This window comes from Eutrigla gurnardus (assembly GCF_963514095.1).
Source record: "Eutrigla gurnardus genome assembly, chromosome: 1".
NCBI classification, from domain to species: domain Eukaryota; kingdom Metazoa; phylum Chordata; class Actinopteri; order Perciformes; family Triglidae; genus Eutrigla; species Eutrigla gurnardus.
The window spans coordinates 16,775,075-16,795,561 of NC_139915.1; the positions used below are offsets into that span (position 1 = coordinate 16,775,075).

At 40.9% G+C, this 20,487-nt stretch overlaps 2 protein-coding genes across 6 annotated transcripts in view; one reads left to right on the plus strand and one right to left on the minus strand.

The window, feature by feature from the left end:
• The window catches only part of mmp15b (matrix metallopeptidase 15b), a 32,511-nt gene extending 28,462 nt beyond the window's left edge, over positions 1-4,049 (minus strand). Inside the window, exon 1 of the mRNA XM_084007078.1 lies at positions 3,060-4,049. Coding sequence (XP_083863204.1) covers positions 3,060-3,179 — 120 coding nt within the window. The 5' untranslated portion in view covers positions 3,180-4,049. The remainder of the gene's footprint in view (positions 1-3,059) is intronic.
• Positions 1-20,487, plus strand: part of LOC311011920 (adhesion G-protein coupled receptor G1) — a 129,347-nt gene that overhangs the window by 104,096 nt on the left and 4,764 nt on the right. For 2 of the 5 annotated variants that reach the window (XM_084007115.1, XM_084007114.1), the window contains exons 1-13: positions 7,917-7,967; positions 8,600-8,712; positions 8,800-8,875; positions 9,129-9,270; positions 10,512-10,631; positions 11,174-11,293; positions 11,418-11,463; positions 11,584-11,678; positions 13,136-13,254; positions 13,418-13,686; positions 16,623-16,719; positions 17,196-17,325; positions 20,324-20,465. In XM_084007115.1, coding sequence (XP_083863241.1) covers positions 7,960-7,967; positions 8,600-8,712; positions 8,800-8,875; positions 9,129-9,270; positions 10,512-10,631; positions 11,174-11,293; positions 11,418-11,463; positions 11,584-11,678; positions 13,136-13,254; positions 13,418-13,686; positions 16,623-16,719; positions 17,196-17,325; positions 20,324-20,465 — 1,477 coding nt within the window. In that variant the 5' untranslated portion in view covers positions 7,917-7,959. Of the gene's footprint in view, positions 1-7,916; positions 7,968-8,599; positions 8,713-8,799; positions 8,876-9,128; positions 9,271-10,511; positions 10,632-11,173; positions 11,294-11,417; positions 11,464-11,583; positions 11,679-13,135; positions 13,255-13,417; positions 13,687-16,622; positions 16,720-17,195; positions 17,326-20,323; positions 20,466-20,487 lie in introns of those variants that run through there. The other 3 variants (XM_084007117.1, XM_084007118.1, XM_084007116.1) reach the window with 3 other exon arrangements.

Genomic DNA, 20,487 nt, shown 5'->3' on the forward strand with positions numbered 1-20,487 from the left:
GATACTAACAGGGCTTTTATTCCAAGGCTTGGTCCGATGCCACCACCCCCCCCAAAAGTCCTACCATAGAGGATTTGTGAGTAAATGGTAATGAGACAGAAAGACAGAAAGACGGACAGACAGACAGACAGACAGACAGACAGACAGACAGACAGACGGACAGACAGGAGCAGGAGAATTGAATTAGTCCAATTTTCAAGATTTCATGAATTAAGAGATGTCTGTTTTTCTGCATGCGAGAAAATACGGACTTAAATGTAACACATGCAAGGAGACATAAACACATGATTTTGCAAAATGCAGGAAATACCCCAAAACATTAATTAATGCACATGTGGACACGGTGGGAGCCAATCACAGGGGAGCAAGGGAAAAGTGGCTGGAATGTGAAGAGACAGCACGCTGCAGATTACATGGATACAAAGAGGATACCGATTCAGGAAGTTCTGTGCTATAAAGCAATAAACCACCGTCTCCTCACTAGGATCACACTGCTTTTGCCACAAATAGCCTCTTGCGGTCTTTCTATGCGGCCTGTCCGATCAAGTCCATGTTTCGTTCTGTGCTATCTCATCCTCTTTCTCCCCTTTTTGCAAGTTTTCTCTCACAGCTTTCACTCTCTTCAGACAAAAGAGTTCATTGTATTGTAGGATGCCTTGGAGTCCCAGGACGAGCATGTCTGTGCACTCTCTCTCTCTCTCTCTCTCTGTGTGTGAATGTGTGTGTGTCCCAGTTAGAGAACAGCTGTCACATTCAGCCATCACGTGCTGCACAGCTGAGACTGACCACCAGCGTCCCATCAGCTTTCTCTCTCCATCTTTGTCTCTCTTTCCGACTTTCAGAAATTACTCCACCTCAAGTTTCTCTTGGCCGCTACTCACACATTTTCTTTTCTCAATCACATTCACTCTGGTCCTTGTCACACTCATAATCTCTTTTCCTTCCATCTTCTAACTTCCCACTTCATCCTTTTTGTCCAGACAGAGTAGGAGTAGAGGTCTCGGGCCAACTCCTAAACACATGGATTGGGCTACGTCTGAAGTTTGTATGTGTGTCTGTGCTTGGTGCGAATATATCACAGCATCATGCTCCTTTTAACATTATTATCTTATCTTTAATATCAAGATCCACATCATATCCATTACTATTGTGCACTGAGCAAAGTTCTGGTCAGCAGGCATATGGAGAGCAGAGATGCTGGGTATCAGATCCATGGTTTATGATCAAGGGTTTAAAATGAATGGGGGTTTCAATGCTCAGTAGGACTCAGATACTGTCGATACAAAATGTGATTCCAGTATGTTTTAAGTACCGTTTTAATAGTTTTACGCACATTTTGATGATTATCAGGATGATATCATGAATCACAATTATTTGTCCCATTTCTACAGATTACATTCAGTCTTCCTTCACCTGTCCTTTTAGTAGACTATACAGCATGTGCTCTACCAAGCCTAATTTCTAAAAACCCTTATTATGGCTGTTGTGAGTGAAAGCAAATGTTCCCCTCGGGCTCCAGGGAAACAGTATTCTGCCACAAAGACCACCAGTGACTTCATAAAAGCAAAGTCTCCCTTATAAAAGACTAGTGGGCAGGTCGTGGAGATTAGCAGGCAAACAAACAGCATGACATTTTTAAGTCGTCAAGTAGCACTCACAGCTGCTGATATCAGTGCAAACACTTTCTGTTGCTGCAACACATTAAACTCATCCGAACATGTCAGGTGGAAAGCTGCAGGCGACAGGTGCTTATTACACTTTCCTCAGAGGCAACACAACAGCATTGTTTACTGTGACTTGGGTCACATCCTCATGTGAATGTAAAGCCTTGTGAGAGTAAAGGCAGTTCTGATGCTCGCCATTTTAAATCATTTTATTCGAAATACAAGCAGCGTTGTGCATGTGAAGGTTTTTTTTTTTTAAGAGAGTAGCCCGTGGTGATCTATTTATTTTGCATAATTGTCATGTTTTCCAGCTTGATTTCTCCTTCAGTGCAAGAACATCCTATTTGGGAAGCTGTCAAGTCTTTCACCTCCAATAACTGATGTAGTAAATGCAATTTACACACACACACACACACACACATATATTTAGCAACATGCGCTTAGGAATGTCTCATCGTTGTGTAAACCCTCCGTCTCTTCTCTCAGTAAGACACATTAGTAAATGCCTGCACGCACACGCACGCACACACACACACACACACACACACATTACCCATCAGAATATGTTGTAACCTGGCTGACAAGCAGACCCCTCTGGTCACTGAGCTCACACCCCCTTCCCTGTCTGTGTCTCTCGCTCTGTTAAACAACAAACCTTCCACCACTAATCACCTTCTTACAGTACATTAAGTCTTGCAAAACAATCAATTCTGCTGGTTTACCGCTGGACTGGCCAAAAAAAAAAGCAAGAAGTGCTCAGTCAAGTTCCAACTTGCTACTTTGCCATACTTTGGTGTCAATTTGACACACCTAAATCAGAAACAAATATCTACAGGTGTCCCTAACGGCTGAAAGGTCAGAAGAAAAAGACACTTTGACCATTACAAAAAAAAACCTTTGTTTTTTTTGCTGTTTAATGCCACTGTTACTGAAAGGAGCAAGTTTGAGTCCGAAAATAGACTAAACAATGGCTGCTAAAGTGATGAGTATGAGTGGTATGGGTTATGTTTTCCCCACAGGATTCTAACACAATAATAACCAGTGGTTAGTGTATTAGTGTTTCTGAGAATGATGAGAAAACAAAACACTTCACTAAAACATTACAAAAAGAGGTGGGGGAAACGTTATATATGTGAATAATAATAACAAAAAAGTTATTTGAAATGTAAACAAATACAACTCCTGTTGTGCCTTCCACTGTTTGGAGGACCGCTGGGGACGAGGTCTTGATTTAGTAGACAGTGTACACCAGCCAATCGATCTGCCTCGCTAACCAAACGAACCACTGGGTGAAATAAGAGTGTGTTGCGGTGAATAACATGTTCATATCACCTCCTGCTTTAAGTGACGAGTGTTGTTTCCTCGCTGTTATCAGTGGGCTGCTTGTGTTTTTACCTCCGAGTTGAAGCCGCTGTCATCCTCCGCTCCACGCGCCACCAGCGCACACAGCCACAGTGCGAGAAGGGTCCGTCTCCAGAGCAACCAGAGGCAACTGTCCCGTGTGGCGGACGCCATGGTCCGTGCGCGAGGGAAATCTGTTGCCGCTCGTCTTGGTCCAATCTCGACGGAGCAGTGCGACGTCTTTGACGAGTTTTTAGTCGAAGTATTGCTAGTTTACACAATTAAACTACCTAGTAAAAAAGAACTAGTGTAAACTCTTCCCTAGCAAGAACGCTACGACGGTGTTTAACAGTGCACTTGCATCCTGGGAAAGAGCCAGTTTTACAGTCAGAGCCGCCCTAACTGACCCTCCGTAAATGTCGATGAGTTGTGTCCACTCATGTGTACGGCGTTCTACTTCAAGTCTGTTACACTTTTCGTGACTCAGCCTGCTGTGCTCTGGAGAACAGCTATTATCTCCAGTGGGCTACCCACCTAGAGAACACGCCCCATTGAATTAACATCAAAGTTGCCTTATCAGTAACCTTGAAAGTGCACTTTACAAAACAGCCGCAACGTCTCCAGCACAGCTTGCTATCAACAGAGCGGGTCTACCACGCTTTTTAGCAGGGTAAATCATTTACTAGCAATGGGTTAACCTCAACTCGTGATAATGCCTGTTGAGGCGCGGTTCAATTTACCCAGAGGAAGTTGCAAACTACAAAAAACAACGACAAAATGATAAGCGCAAAGTTCACTCGACCGACCCCTCGACAGTAGCTTCAAGCGGCGGTGTAGTAGCTGGAAGCGAACGCGCCTGGTAAAGCTTGCGACCTCTTATAATATATATATTTGACGTACCTCCCTCATCCACTGTACCCCCTTTCCCTAGAGGAACCCTTCTGCCCACACTTAGCTATAGTTTCTTTGAGTCGTGTCCCGGGTCAGCAGCTCTGATCGTTGTCTCCCTACCGGAGCAGGACGGACTGCTGCGCTGCTCCTCTGTTCGTGGTGTTTCGGTACCTAACGTGGAGGAGACGCCAGCGTCAACCGTAACAACACGGCAGCGAGGTGTCCCTGCCGTGACTTTCAAAATAAAAGCTAAGTAGCCTGCCGTGTTCTGACGGACCCCCTCCCCCCATCGACATTTTCCCTTCTCAAATTGGATCTACTGTCCTATTAACAGCACATTTAACAGTGGGTGTTGGAGAGAGCTCGTGGAGGAAATCATTAGCTTATATCAACATAATAATGTCATTAATTGTTTTGTTTTTTTAAGTGTCTGCCTAGATGTGATAACAATTAGCCTCTTATTTTGTAGGCGCATCGTTTCCGGCATTGTCTTGTCTTTCTGTTTCTGGTTTGATGGAGCTGACCACTACAATGCAAATGAAAGAGCCCAAGGCGGACGACCGCAAACACACAACCCCTCCCCCTGTTTTAGTACTACACACACACACACACACACACACACACACACACACACACACAATATGAATATGACAGGAAGTAGGCTGCTGATAAGATATGGAATGCAAAATAACTATTAGGTGTCATAAGCTATCTATAAACTCACTACCCATTGACCAATATGGGATGTCCGTTCAGGCAGCAGCACACACCATGATAGACTTAATGTTTGCAATGGCATCTATGTCCATGTCAGAAGGAATAGTGCACCATTAACCCCTATTGGAAATAAGGTAGCCCTGCTTTGTTCTGGCAGTCGACATGAGGAAAGGTGAGAAGGAAGCAACCTGTCATCAGATCAGGGTTAATGGGCCTCCAGAGAATGATCATTCCTCAGGCAGTCCCTGTTATTTGCTCCCTCTCTGAGACTGTGGAGAGACGTGTCTATATAACCAGACCCCTGTCAATGGATCCCATCTAATGCAAAAGCAAGGAGCTACATACAGAATGGGTTCTGGTTCTAGAAAGCACAAATCATACCAGCAGCTACTCAACGATCAATACCCATGTCTGTAATTTGATTTGACATTTCTTATTCATTGAGGGATTACATGAAATGATTAAAGAGGGTGAGAGGGAGGGCGATAGTATGATTAAGGTATTGTCCATTGAAAATAAGTTTTGCCTCTGAAGTTTTGAAGTGATGTTTTAAGGATCATTTATCCAATAACTGCTCTTGGTATTGCAGGGACGTTTGTTTAAAAGGAGAATACAGGGGATGAGGTGGTTCTTGAATGCACATAAAGGTCATTGCTAAGCCTTCCTTAAGCACTTCTCAATGTTTGACTCTCAGTCCATGTAATACATTATAATGTTCCTCAGCTCATGTTTTGAAACGCAATTTCACTTGGGATGGAGGCAAAAAAGCAGCAGTAGATTAGCAAGCAGTTTGACTCTTTGGAAATCTTGCAATTAATGAGTATATCGCCCAGAGTTACCAGTTAGTCACTAGGATCAGCACCTGCTGTGTGTGAGTCATTTGGCTTCACTGGCGTCTTTATACTCGTATTCAGGTGAGCGGTCTATGATGGTTTTTCTCAGGATCAAACCCCTAGAGGCTAAGATCGGTCAACCCTCGCCTGCACGCTAGTGACCTCACCTGTCAGAAATTCCTTGCCAGACCCCATCCTGATAGATGTATGTGTTGTCTGTAACTCTATTTCATTGTTTTACTGAGTTAGTAAACACTGATAATATGTTTTCCATCACCCATAACACAATGACCTAACAAAACCACACTATACCAGAAGCCTTACAATATGTATCACATTTGTCTTTTAAGTGGCTTTCATTCTTTTTTTCTGCGTAAGAACAATTCCTTTTTTAATCCGAGAAACGGCATCACACACGGATTACGTTTCTTTGTAACAAATGCTGCTGCATTATGCTTCAGTAGCTTTTATTATCCCAACATGCTGTAATCACTTACAGCACTTACATCACTTTCTATTTTATATAGCTTTTGTATAGATTCTAATGTATGTTTAATGTATGTTCTATGTATGTTATTGCTACTGGATGCTTGAATTTCCTTCGGGATCAATAAAGTATCTATCTATCTATCTATCTATCTATCTATCTATCTATCTATCTATCTATCTATCTATCTATCTATCTATCTATCTATCTATCTATCTATCTATCTATCTATCTATCTATCTATCTATCTATCTATCAGTAATCATGCAATAGAAAACAGATACAACAGTGCTATGCAACCATGTCTTCTGCATTTGGACACAAGTTGTCATCCGCGGCATGCCGTACGTCCTCCTTCTGTCCTCCTTCTGTCCTCTCTCGCCCCCTGTTGTCACCTGACACAACAGTGATGTGAAGCACTCGCCTGTTTATGGTCCAATTTTAAGTTGTAATGTTGCCGAATGTGGCAAATTAGACTCTATTTCACAGTAATGATGTGTTATATTAGGTTTGAACACACAGTTCCACAACAGGTTGTATAATAGTGTGTAAACATGCAAAATGGACCACAAATACATATGGCGTTGGTGGTGGTTGAGGTTGTCTAAGAAAACAATTTATGACCTTTGAACGTCAAGGATGGAAAGTTATTCACACCATTCTGCGCTGAGTACTGTACAGTTTATACAGTATATATACTATATATATGTATATATATATATATATATAAAGCATATAAAGCATCTTTTAACAGCCATGCTTGGTTGATTTAGAACAACGGGAGCAAGCTGGCTCGATTTGGCAGCAGTTCATTCAATCTTACAGTAAAAGAGGTAAGTGGCATGTGATTGGCTGAAAAGTGATTAGGAAGTGACATCACTATTGTCTGAAAACATTATTAAAAGTGGTGTTATGGAATAAAGCTTGACATGAAGTGTGTTATTGGGGGGAAATAAAAACAAAAAATACCTTTAAAAGTGCATTTTGAAATTGAATGGCTACAATTAAATAATGAATTCAATTCAAGTATTTACTTGTTTAATGTTTCATATTGTGAGGTTATTTTAGTTTCTATCAAAGTGTAATAAAATGAGTCAAAGTACAGTTATGAGTTTTGTTTTAAAGGTGCATGACTTTCTATACGGATCCAGGTTTTCATTTGGAATTTCAACTTGTTGATCAAGCTGTGAGCGAGTGTTTTTTTCTGACCCACTGCTGCTGTGACAAAATAATTTCCCAGTCTGGGATTAACAAAGTAATTCTATTCTATTCTATTTTATCAGGGGAGACACAATTCAAGTATTTGCCTGTTACAATAATACATTTTTTGAAACTACTAAATCATCCATACTTTGGTTTTCATTTTCATTTTTAATTATACAATATAGGCTACAGGGAAATCCCAGGATTCAGCTCTCAATGTCTTGTTTCACTCGATTTCTTGATGTGCTACTACCCTCTGCTGGTGGGAGGAGTGGCATGCAAGTGATAGCAGAATAGTGACCAATGAACAGCTGTTTCAGACCAGCTTCTAAACAAACCCACAACATAGTAGTGATGTCAAAATGAAGCTTTGTGAAGCATTTTCTTTATTTTCTGAGCCCAATAGATGGCGCTCTCTGTTCAACAAAGGGTTGAAAGCAATGGAAATATATTGGCCTTCAACCCTTTGTTGAACAGAGAGCGCCATCTATTGGGCTCAGAATATAAAGAAAATGCTTCACGAAGCTTCATTTGGACATCACTACAACTTAGTGCCTAATGTGTAAACACAATGTATGTTCATTGTTGGCTTTAAACGTGTTCACTAATTCCTTCATTGTGGGCCAATACTCAGTGATAATAGAGGCAAGAGATACAATCTCCATTTGTTTTCTTTTAGCTCTGTTGCTGACTGTTGCTGCTTCCTCTTTTTATTGCAGAATGTCATTTACATGTTTTTACCACTTCCCATGAAGTTTCCTCACTTGCTTTTGTCCTGTTGTCACATCAGCTGTACTCTGTATTGTCCAATGGACTGAGCAGTATGAACAGGTAGGCTGTTTTTGTTATTTAGTGTTTATTTAACTGAATGTATGGAAATGACTGTACTCATAGAGGACTCAAACATATTCATTGTAGTACAAGTTAAGTTACCGTAATCAATTAATAAATGTGAAGATTTTGTTTGAAATGACTGTACTCATAGAGGACTCAAACATACTCATTGTAGTACAAGTTAAGTTACCGTAATCAATTAATAAATGTGAAGATTTTGTTTGAAATGACTGTACTCATAGAGGACTCAAACATACTCATTGTAGTACAAGTTAAGTTACCGTAATCAATTAATAAATGTGAAGATTTTGTTTGAAATGACTGTACTCATAGAGGACTCAAACATACTCATTGTAGTACAAGTTAAGTTACCGTAATCAATTAATAAATGTGAAGATTTTGTTTGAAATGACTGTACTCATAGAGGACTCAAACATACTCATTGTAGTACAAGTTAAGTTACCGTAATCAATTAATAAATGTGAAGATTTTGTTTGTGCGTCCCTGTGCTTTTCAGAGGTCCTATTTAATGTCTCTTTCTTTTCCATACTTTTCTGACGTACAAAGCACAGAAAGGTTTAAATGTGTGTAAATAAATACATAAAAATGTTATTCTCTTCACTTCAAAGGATGGAGTGGTGGCTCCTCTGTTGGTTGGTCCTGTCTTTGGTGTTTCATAAGGTTGCCCTGGAGTATTGTGATGGAAATCTCAATTTACATCAGTGTCCTCCAGGGAGACATGGTGTGATGCTATAATATATGTTTTGTTTTTTAAATATACTATTTGTGTATATCTTGAATATCAATAAATCACTCATTTACTCTACAGAGGTTTCGAAGACCAAATCATGCATGGATGAAGTACACAACATTTTAAAAAATGGAAACCACAGCAACGGTGTTAAGTAAACATTTTAATGGAATAAAAAATAATACCGTATATATATATATGCTATTTTTGTTTGTGTTTGTTTATAATAGTATATCATATTTATATTAGATAGTGTACCTGGGAGTAAAAGAACTGGGCAACATGAAGAATTTGCAAAAGGCTTTATGTTAAGGCAATCCACAATTAATAATACAGTTTAAATATTTGTAAATCATAATGATGTACAATGTCATAATGTTTATAAATTCTTGTCCTTTTCCCACAAGAGCCATGCAGATCCTAGAACAGGTTCTAGAGGAAACAGAGGTGAATGAGACGACATCCATGTCTGTCAGCCGTTTCGTGGCCCTCCTGCACCGACTGAAAGGCCCCTTCACAGGCCTTGAAATCTATGCTAGTGAAAGTGAGGTAAGAATGCTAGTATCATGGCAATGTTAGCATGTCCAGACTGACTGAAATATCTCAACTACTACTGGATGGGTTGCCATGACATGAGACGTGCATGATTCCTTGTTGATGAACTCTTGTGACTTTGGTGATCCCTTGACCTTTTCTCTAGAGCCGCCATCAGGTGGCTTTCAGTGAATATCCGGGCTGCGACCTCCAGTTCTCAAAAATGATGGAGATGCGCAAAATGCCTTTAACTTTCGAATAGCCATCAGGGGATGACTTCTCTGGTTGCAAAAGCAAGTCTGATTGTATAGAAGTCTATGAGAAAATCACCCTACTTCTCACTTGATTTATTATCTCAGTAAACATTGTAAACATGAGTTTATGGTCTCAATCTATAGTTTCAAGCCTTCTTCAATCCAGCATGATGTTCATTTAGTCACAGATGGTCCATTTAGAGTTAAACAGACCAGAAAGCAGGGGATGCTTTAGGGGGCGGGACTATCTTGTGATTGACAGGTCGCTACCAAAGCAGTTAGCTTCTAAGAAGCTAACTTCTTTAAGTCAGGTGCCGCTCTGCTGCTTGTGTTCATCAGATCCACCCATCGCTCCTCCACAGTCCAAATATGGTCACTTCCTTCACTGGTTGAAAAAATCCAAGATGGTGATGGCCGAAATCCAAGATGGCGAGAACTCGAGACTTCAAAACTTAGTCTGCAAATCGATGGGTGACGTCACAATGACTACATCGACTTCTTAGATAAAGTCTTTGTTTTAGCTCATTGTACTCCAGTCTCAGTGATCCACTGGCATTGTAGTCTGGTTTGATGTATACTTGATTTGCAAGCACAATGCATGCCTTAGGGCTTCGACGTAAAAAGGAGGCTGGCACGGCAAGAAGAAATCTCCTTTAATTAATCATTTTTTATGGTGTTGAGTGTGTCTGAAGTGAGTTCTCATTTATAGTTGTTCAACAATTTACTAATCATTATCAGGATCTAAATGTTTGCAGTTGATAGTGACCCATTCAAAAGATATAGTTTGCTTTAACAGCATCCCTCAAATGCCCTTCTCTGCACCCACCCAGCAGGAAAACATTATGCCAGAATGTTAGTGAACATGCTGTATTTTGACAGCATTGTTGGAAAATTCAAATTCCCTCCCCTCTAGTGTAATAGGATTCAAATGTATCTGTGAAGATAGCATTGTTCTGTTCCAGATATTCACATGGATGGTGTCCCTGTCTGTGTCTCTGATAGGCAATGTTAGAAAATGCCACCAGCGACAGCAGAGTGAGGGTTCGACTGCCTGGAGGGTTGGATGCTGGATCAGACAACACCATTGTGTTCTGCATGTTTACCTGGCCTGAAGCCAACGGGGTCAGAAACTTCACTTTGTTATGTTGCAAGACACGCTGAAGAGCTATATATATATATATATACACATATATAGAACTGTTAAAGTGTCCAAAAGACAATTTCAGGCATGTCCATCATTGTTTTCATGCTCTTATTAAGTAACATTAAAGTTAGTAAAAATTGTTTAATTTTAATTTTCTATTTTGTATATGAGTAAATAAATTCACTAGAAATCTTTTTTTAAATAATACTAGTTAGAGCTAAAAACTCTATACATTGCACGGCTTTGGACAAACTCATGCAAACGTACATGACATATATGTCCTTTCTCTTTTGCTGGTCACCTTTGTTCTCTGCAGTAGCTTCCAAAGCACAATTTGATTTTAATACATTTAATGAAGGAGAGTTTTACACCAACACTGACAGGCTGCTCATATAAACTCGTGTAAGAGGATGGCAGGGGAACTTTTTCATTCAAAACACAGTAAAGGTACTTAAGGAGAGTTATCCGATTTCCCACAATGATGTTTCAGGAATTGATTGACTGTGTGTTGACTTCATAGAACATAACGGGAGCCTCAGGGCTGTTGTATGAGAGCAGACTGGTTGGAGTGAGTGTGCGGGGCAAGAACATTTCTGGACTACAGGACCCTGTCAACATCACAGTGAAACTGACTGGAAATGTAATTACAACTTCATTCCACACATTCTGTAACCTTATAGATTTGTACAATTTACCCAATAAAAGTTCCCTAAACCCCATGCACATACATACAAATAATCCTACTAAAATATGTTGTGTCACAGGAGACCGAAGACCTAAGCTGTGTGTTCTTGAACTTTTCAACAAAAAGTGAGTATGAATAAATGTTTTTATTATGAAGCTTATAAGTCATATTCATTGTGACCAGTGAAGTGAGCTCCAAAATTCTAAAGTGGATGTGAGCTGTGTGGGTTGTTGTTTTTTGACCAGAATTTAGCAGCGATGGCTGTGTAACCCTGTGGGAACCTGGTTGGCGTGACCTCACCTGCTCCTGTGATCACCTCACGTACTTCGGCGTGCTCATGGTAGGATTGGCCTTCTTCATTGTGTGAAGTAGAGTCAATGGGCCCTAGTTTCGTACACCAGGCACAGTCGGGGCTCAGCGCGCTTGCGCCACGCCGGTGGGGTGTGTCCGCCTGGACTTTGCAAGTTTGGTGCACGGCGCAGTCCAGCGCAGGCACTCCTCCTGTCACTCCCACCCCAGCAAGTGGGAAAGAGGGAGGAGAGAAGGCGTGAGTGGGAGACGAGGAGGAGAAACTTCCGCTGCGCCAAGCTGAATCTGTGACGCCTCCCCCTGCTGCGCCACCACATCCATCTCGGAGCAGGCGATCCACCAAACTGCCAAACTGACCATGCGCAAGGCTGCGCTGGTCTAAACTTGCATTGCACCGGCTCCGCCACCCTGCGCTGCGCCATGAAACTAGGGCCCATAGAGGCAATCCCAACAAAGTGATCAGACCCTTATTGAGGCCGCATATTCAGTAGTTATACACTGTATAGAAGAAGTTGACGAAGTCACCGTGACATCATCCATTGTGGACTACGGTTTTAAAGTGCTGAGTTCAGTGTTTTTGGCCGTTGCCTTTTTTTTATTTATTATTTTTTGTCTGACCTAGTCGGACGTTTGGTCAGTTGGGAGTAAAAATGTGTTGTTTTTTAACTACCAGCAGTGAATAAGACATTTTTAGGAAACAAAGAACTGAAAAACATGCCCTGAATGAGGTAATGTGCTAAGATGAAAACAGTCACAACTATTGTCAGCAATCACAAGGTAGCCACGCCCTAAAGCATACCCTCTCTTCTCTTACTTTCTATTTGAATCTGAAGTTCCCATCACTTACAAAATGAACATCATGCTGTATTGAAGACAAATTTAAACTATGTGTGTAAAGACCAGGATGTTGCTGCCTGAGTCATACACAGAAAATACACAATGCACAAAAGTGACAAGTGGGCCACACATTCATACAAACTTTTAAAAATAAGTGACAAATAAACAAATAATACATATAGAGAGTGTATATATATATATTGGATAGCAATCCAATATATACCTACCTGCTATATTTTCATTCTTAATGCTACCAATAAATGACACAAAAGTAAAAAAAAAGAAAAGAAAAGCCTATTCTAGATATTGTGACTTTAAATAACAACGGCAACACCACAATGTAATACAAGTAAAAGTACTATTAGCAAAGTACTTTACTATTAGTAGCATCCCACACAGAAGTAGATATTAAGCTGATTTGTTATTAGATTATTATTACCAATACATAAATATACTGATAATGTACCAGTACTAAAACTGGTGAGAATTTAGCAAATTTTTACATTGTATGCATTTGAGTTGTTAATAACCTAATTCATGAGCATATCATACTTGAATGTTTAGCATGCAAACGGAATCTGCTCTATAAAAAGGAGAAAAAGTAAAAGGAGAAAGTATCACTGTTAATCATAGTTTTTTTGTTTTCCTCAGGTGTCATCCCCACCCCTCTCACAAAGAGACGTGGAGATTCTGACATATATCACTCTGATTGGCTGCACTCTTTCTCTTTTTGTCCTGGCCATCACTGTGCTGATGTTCTTTATAAAAAGGTGAGGTCCCAGAAATGGATGACTGTCCTTCTTCACCCTTTTTTCTCATCACATTTTGTCTCTCCTCATAGTAAATCCCATCCTTCTTTCCTTTCTCTCACCGTCCTTCCTTTCTGCACATAATTCAACACTTATGACTGATAATTTCTCCTCTGTTTGATAGAAAAGCCAGAGAAGATGTCTCTATGAAGGTCCACATCAATCTTGCCATTGCCCTGATCTTCCTAAACCTGCACTTCCTCCTTAGCCGGACGGTGGCAGCACTGTCCTCTACTGGGCTTTGCTTTTATGTGGCTCTTATTATTCATTACTCCCTGCTGGCCACTTTCAGCTGGATGTCCCTGGAGGGGTTCCACCTCTACCTCCTCTTAGTTCAAGTCTTCAACATTTATGTCAGGAGATACCTGTTCAAACTCAGCTTGGTGGGATGGGGTGAGTGGAGTCAGGGAAAGCAATAGTTGAAGACGTAGTTAAGTTTGACTTAAAGGAACAATATATGACATTAAGAGCATTCATTTAGCATTAAACAACTTGTTATATATGTAAGACAGTTAATCACTGTGTTAAACTGTTTGGCATAGTTTGTGCTGTTTGCAACATTAGCTATGAAACTGGCTCAAGTGTCGCCATCTTGAGAGCTCTTAAAGGAGAAATCCGGTCATTTTTGACCCCATTTTCATTGTCCCCAGGGTCATCCCGACTTATTCGAAGCAAAAAAACAGACAAAAATTGACGTTGCCTAGCCCGAGATCTGTACCTGCCTGGCAGCCTTCCAGACTCGCTCCAATGCTAACCCATTGGGGCAACTTTTATCTGCTTTCCTGGGCCTCAGAAAACAATTCCAAGACCTATGCAACACAGGTTGGGTCCGTACGAGACACAACGGCGCTCGTTTAGCTCAAATAGTGTGGCAAAACGACATAAATATGTGTGTTTTTGCATGGAGTTACTCACCTCAAATCACCCCGTAGACATTAGCAGTAGATAGCCGAGCGCCTGTCGTCCCTCCCAGTCACCGCAGAAACGAAAACGTTTTACTCGTAGTTTGGATTTTGTATCCATAAAGAAACGATCGAGCAGTGCAGTCGTCATGTCCGTAATAAATCCATGAAGCTGTTATGTCCATATGTATGACTATGTTACAACATAGCAACGATAGCTTCAGCTAGTAACGTGCCGGGCGCTCGTCCATCCCAGTCACCGCAGAAACGAAAACGTTTTCCTCGTAGATTTTGTATCCAAAAAGAAACGACCGAGCAGTGCAGTCGTCATGTCCTTAATATATCCATGAAGCTGTTATGTCCATATGTATGACTATGTTACAACATAGCAACGATAGCTTCAGCTAGTAATGTGCTGGGCGCTCGTCCATCCCAGTCACCGCAGAAACGAAAACGTTTTCCTCGTAGATTTTGTATCCATAAAGAAACGATTGAGCAGTGCAGTCGTCATGTCCGTAATAAATCCCTGAAGCTGTTATATCCATATGTATGACTATGTTACAACATAGCAACGACTGCTTACAGCTAAACAGTAGCCGGGAGCCAAAACAATGCAAGTCTTGCGCAAGTTCCCGTCTGCCGTCCTCACTCTGGAGCTGTTTTCAAGCCAGTACAGTGACAAATCTTGGACAGTCGCGCGAGGGTCACTTTGATCTCACTCTGTTGATGAGAGACTGCAGTCTGCACACGCGACACGCGACACGCGACACGCGACTCCCACTCGTGCTGTCAACACAACTAGCCTACTGAGACTGCGCTGGATTTGTTGTTGCTGTAGCAGGTTCAACTGTCACACAGGCTAAGCAATCTTACTATGTAGGCTAGCACTAGTTACACTGTCATATGGACATGACGGCACTGCTCGATGGAAAGAAGTTTGTCACTGTATTGGCTTGAAAACAGCTCCAGAGTGAGGACGTCGGGAGACGGGAACTTGCGCGAGACTTTTGGCTCCCGGCTACTGTTTAGCTGTAAGCAGTCGTTGCTATGTTGTAACATAGTCATACATATGGACATAACGGCTTCATTGATTTATTACGGACATGACGACTGCACTGCTCGATCGTTTCTTTATGGATACAAAATCTACGAGGAAAACGTTTTCGTTTCTGCGGTGACTGGGATGAACGAGCGCCCGGCACGTTACTAGCTGAAGCTATCGTTGCTATGTTGTAACATAGTCATACATATGGACATAACAGCTTCATGGATTTATTACGGACATGACGACTGCACTGCTCGATCGTTTCTTTATGGATACAAAATCCAAACTACGAGGAAAACGTTTTCGTTTCTGCGGTGACTGGGAGGGACGACAGGCGCTCGGCTATCTACTGCTAATGTCTACGGGGTGATTTGAGGTGAGTAACTCCATGCAAAAACACACATATTTATGTCGTTTTGCCACACTATTTGAGCTAAACGAGCGCCGTTGTGTCTCGTACGGACCCAACCTGTGTTGCATAGGTCTTGGAATTGTTTTCTGAGGCCCAGGAAAGCAGATAAAAGCTGCCCCAATGGGTTAGCATTGGAGCGAGTCTGGAAGGCTGACCCTAACCCTAACCCTTGCCACACTATTTGAGCTAAACGAGCGCTGTGGTGTCTCGTACGGACCCAACCTGTGTTGCATAGGTCTTGGAATTGTTTTCAGAGGCCCAGGAAAGCAGATAAAAGTTGCCCCAATGGGTTAGCATTGGAGCGAGTCTGGAAGGCTGCCAGGCAGGTACAGATCTCGGGCTAGGCAACGTCAATTTTTGTCGGGTTTTTTGCTTCTAATAAGTCGGGATGACCCTGGGGACAACGGAAATGGGTTCAAAAATGACCGTATTTCTCCTTTAAGAGGCAATCCAATGCTTCCAGTCTTGTATCTTGCGCCTTTAAGGTAGCAATACCACAGTGTAGAAGTAATATGTTATAAGTAGATTATCTTCATTCAAATGTTTTGCTTGATTGAAAGTACAAAAGTATGAATGTGTAAAGTAATTTGTACTACTGCTTCAAAAGTAAAAGTACTCATTATGTAGAATGGTCCATTTCAGAATCATTTATATTGTATTAAGGGTTTTGATCCATTCATATTTTTATCACTTACAGCTAGTAATTCTTATCTAATGAATTAGCTTATGATAATACCTAATATTTAGAATACATATTACATTTTGTATCATAAATCGGAAACTGAAAATTAACTACAGTTACCAAATACATGCAGTGGAGTAAAAAGTGCTACTTGCCTCTGAAATGGAGTGGTGTAGAAGCGTTAAGTAGCATGAAAGAGATAAAGTAGGCCTACAGGTACCCAAGGTTAATCAGTTACTAGCCACCACGGCCCTTCAATAGAAGGAATCATATATCCTTGTGTTTCAGGTGTCCCTGCAGTCATTGTGCTCCTGGTGGTCATCATCGACAGAGGCGCGTATGGACATGTTTCTCTGGACTCGTCCAATCCCAACAGCACTGAAATGTAAGGGAGAAGCAGGAACACATTTGCAAGCATGTACAGTCCAAATTAATAAATAACTGACATTTATTCAGTGCTTTGCATGTGCTTTAGCATTTAGCATGTGTATTTGAATGTATTGGGGAAATGGTGCACAAACCCCATTCACAGTAGCAACTGTTATTAAAAACAATGCACTGATATATTCTGTCATGAACAGAAAACCCAAAGTCACCAAGCGTCCAATTGGCTCAAGTTGAGACATTGAATCCCCACCAGGCCTCAACCTCCAGTTTTGAAAGTGAAGCCAAAGCTGAAGTGCCTTAAACATGCATTCTCTCTGCAGCCATCAGGGGGCGAGACTCCTCTGGTTGCAAAAAGAAGTCCGGTTGCATAGAAGAGAATGTTACCCTACTTCTCACCTTCTCACTTTGAACTTGAACTTTTCTGAATCTATACTCTCTCTCTCTCTCTCCCTCTCTCTCTCTCTCTATTTGTAGATGCTATATAGGTAATAGCACAGTGAAGATGGTGACTACATTGGGAGCATTTGGCTTGGTGTACCTCTTTAACATGACCATGTTCGGCGTGATAGTCAAACGCATTGTGGGTCTCCGCCAGCAGAAAGAGGTTTGAGTCTATACTGTTTGCAGTCTGTTTTTCTTCACACAAGTTATCTTCAAAGTAATTTCAATATGATATAAATTATACTTTTGGGACCTTTTTATCATCTTCAGTATAAACCAATGAGTACCACAGACCGACAATATGGAAAATATCACTTTCGTTATGTTTGTTGGATATTTCGATATATGGGGTCAGTTCAGTCTCATTAATAATGAATGCACAGAGAAGGATTCACAAATGTATTTTGTGATTTATATATAAATGACTCTCTTCGCACAAATACATTTCGTTTTAAAAAAATGTCATATAAATCCATAAATATATGAATTAAAAAAATATTTGCAATTTTCATCAAAAATGTATTTGTATGTTGTTACATTTATATACAAACTGTTAAACTTGAATTTAAAAGACGCTTTTCATTTGTGAACTTGTTTGCATTTTCGTGAACTGGTCTGTATTTATTTGTGGATTTTTGAGACTCTCCTGACGTGGCTGGATTAACAAATGCGTTTTTTTCAACAAGGAACTCTCTGTAGCCAATCAGATGCCTCCCTCGTTTTCAGCCAATCACATGACTGCATTCCCACGCGGGGTACCTCACCATGGCCAGAGCACAGCTAGTTAGCCATAATGCTTTTAGACAACGGATCATAAGCTAATTTAGCTAACATAATATGATCCTCCTAACATCAGAAAACAACCTTATCTGTAATTTGCTTGCTAAAGCTTACCTGTTGTCAATGGATACAAAAATAAGTTACAAGCCAACCATAATAACTAATAGGTAAATTGCTTACTACATTGGTTTCAAAGTGCTGACTATAAGAGCTAGCTAACGTTAGCTAGCTAATGGATTGAGCTAGCTACAAACAAGCTAACATTGGCTAGAGAGAGAATAAAATCACTTTTTTAAATACTTTTTGTTCTTATTTCTTTTACCGAAAAGCAACGCAAAATGCGCAGAGAAAAAGCTGTGCTCTGGCCATGGTGAGGTCCCCCTCGTGGGAATGCAGTCATGTGATTGGCTGAAAACGAGGGAGGCATCTGATTGGCTACAGAGAGTTCCTTGTTGAAAAGAATGCATTTGTGAATCCAGCCACGTCAGGAGAGTCCCAAAAATCCACAAACAAATACAGACCAGTTCACGAACAAATGCAAACAAGTTCACAAATGAAAAGCGTCTTGTAAATTCAAGTTTAACAGTTTGTATATAAATGTAACAACATACAAATACATTTTTGATGAAAATTGCAAATATTTTTTTAATTTATATATTTATGGATTTATATTACATTTATTTAAAACGAAATGACAACATACATTTGTGAATACTTCTCTGTGCATTCATTATTAATGAGACTGAACTGACCCCATATTTCGAGGATGTATTTCCCTTTTAAAGAATACACAAACATTAGGTTGTTCAGTCATTTACCATGCTTTTCTAAGCTAATTCGTGTCGAGTAACTTGTTTAAATCTCATTCTAATCCGAGTTTTTATCTTACACATACAGCCTATACAAATGTCTCTCAGAGACACCAGTTAAAATGGTCCTGAGCAGTTTTTTCTGTTTCAAGCCAGAAGGATTTTTCAAGATGTGTGTCACTCTACCAGACAAAGTATATATGTCATGTTCTCTTAAAGTGTAAGACCGGCAAAAATGGACCCCATAGTCTTTTTCGCCATGAAAAATCATCAAATAAGCCATCCAGACATTTTTTTCAGTGATCACCCATGTATCGAGAAAGCCGCGAAAGACATTAAGGGCATTTTCACACCTGCCTTGTTTAGTTCGGTTGAATCGAATCCTGGAGCGTTTCCCCCCTTGGTGCAGTTCGTTTGGGAAGGTGTGAACACATCAATCGCACTCGGGTGCGGACCAAAACAACCGGACCGGGACCATAGCGCTAACACTGATTAGATTGGGGCGATGAGCTTAACGCATCCACAACAGCATATTCTAACCACTAATATTGCTAAAAATAGCACCAAACCTCTTCAGTAGCATGATAAGGGTCCTTACACATAAAACTAAGCACCAACAACGTAGTTAGCGAACCCAGAGTTTATTAAAAAAAGACTAGTTTACAAGTCTGTGCCTTACCAGTAGGTCCATGTTGACAGGTAGTCCATACAAGTCGGTTACCGAATGCACTGGAGTTCAGTTCAATGAGGAAAGTCTTGGCATTTATAATTCCATGGAAAATGCATTACTTGGCTGTTTGTGATGATGTCTATCGAGTGTTGACACGGAAATGAAAGGAAATGAAACCACAACGTTTACCTGTTTTTCTGGAACAAATCATCTCCTGTTGCATTGCATTCGATAATCGACATGTACAGACTAAACTACGAGAGTACCTGGAAGTTGGGCAGTGAGTAAGTCTCAAAACAGTCCTTTTTTTTTTTTTTACGATTTTTTTTTTTATGGCTGGAGTGCCATGCAAGCCTTTTTTTTATTGTTTTTTAATGCAGAGAGAGACAGTGTGGAAAGGGGAGATAGAGGGGGAAGACATGCGCGAAAGAGATTGCAGGGCCGGGAGTCGAACCACTGATCTCCGCGCCGAGGCTGAGCCTCCGTACATGGGGCGGCTGCCTTATCCACTGCGCCACCGACCGCCCCAAAACAGTCCTTTTAATAAACTCCGGGTTCGCTAACTACATTGTTGGTTTTATGTGTAAGGACCCTTATCATGCTACTGAAGAGGTTTGGTGCTATTTTGAGCAATATTAGTAGTTAAAATATGCCGTTTTGGATGCGTTAGGCTCATCGCCCCAATCTAATCAGTGTTAGCGCTATGGGGCTGTTAGCGTCTTTCGAGGCTTTCTCGATACATGGGTGGTCACTGAAAAAAATGTCTGGATGGCTTATTTGATGTTTTTTCATGGCGAAAAAGACTATGGGGTCCATTTTCTCCGGTCTTACACTTTAATGCCTGTTTCAGATTGACACTGAGCTGCTAATGTGTCATTTTACACTGTATTTTTGGGAGTCAGTCTGGACAGAGTGTCCGTAACGCCTGTACCTTGCTGGGAGTCAGCACTCTGCTTGGCATTACCTGGGGCCTGGTCTTCCTCTCGTTTGGCCACCTGACCACTCCTGGCTTCTACCTCTTCTGCATCCTGAACCCACTCCAAGGTCTGCACCTTACCTTACCTGC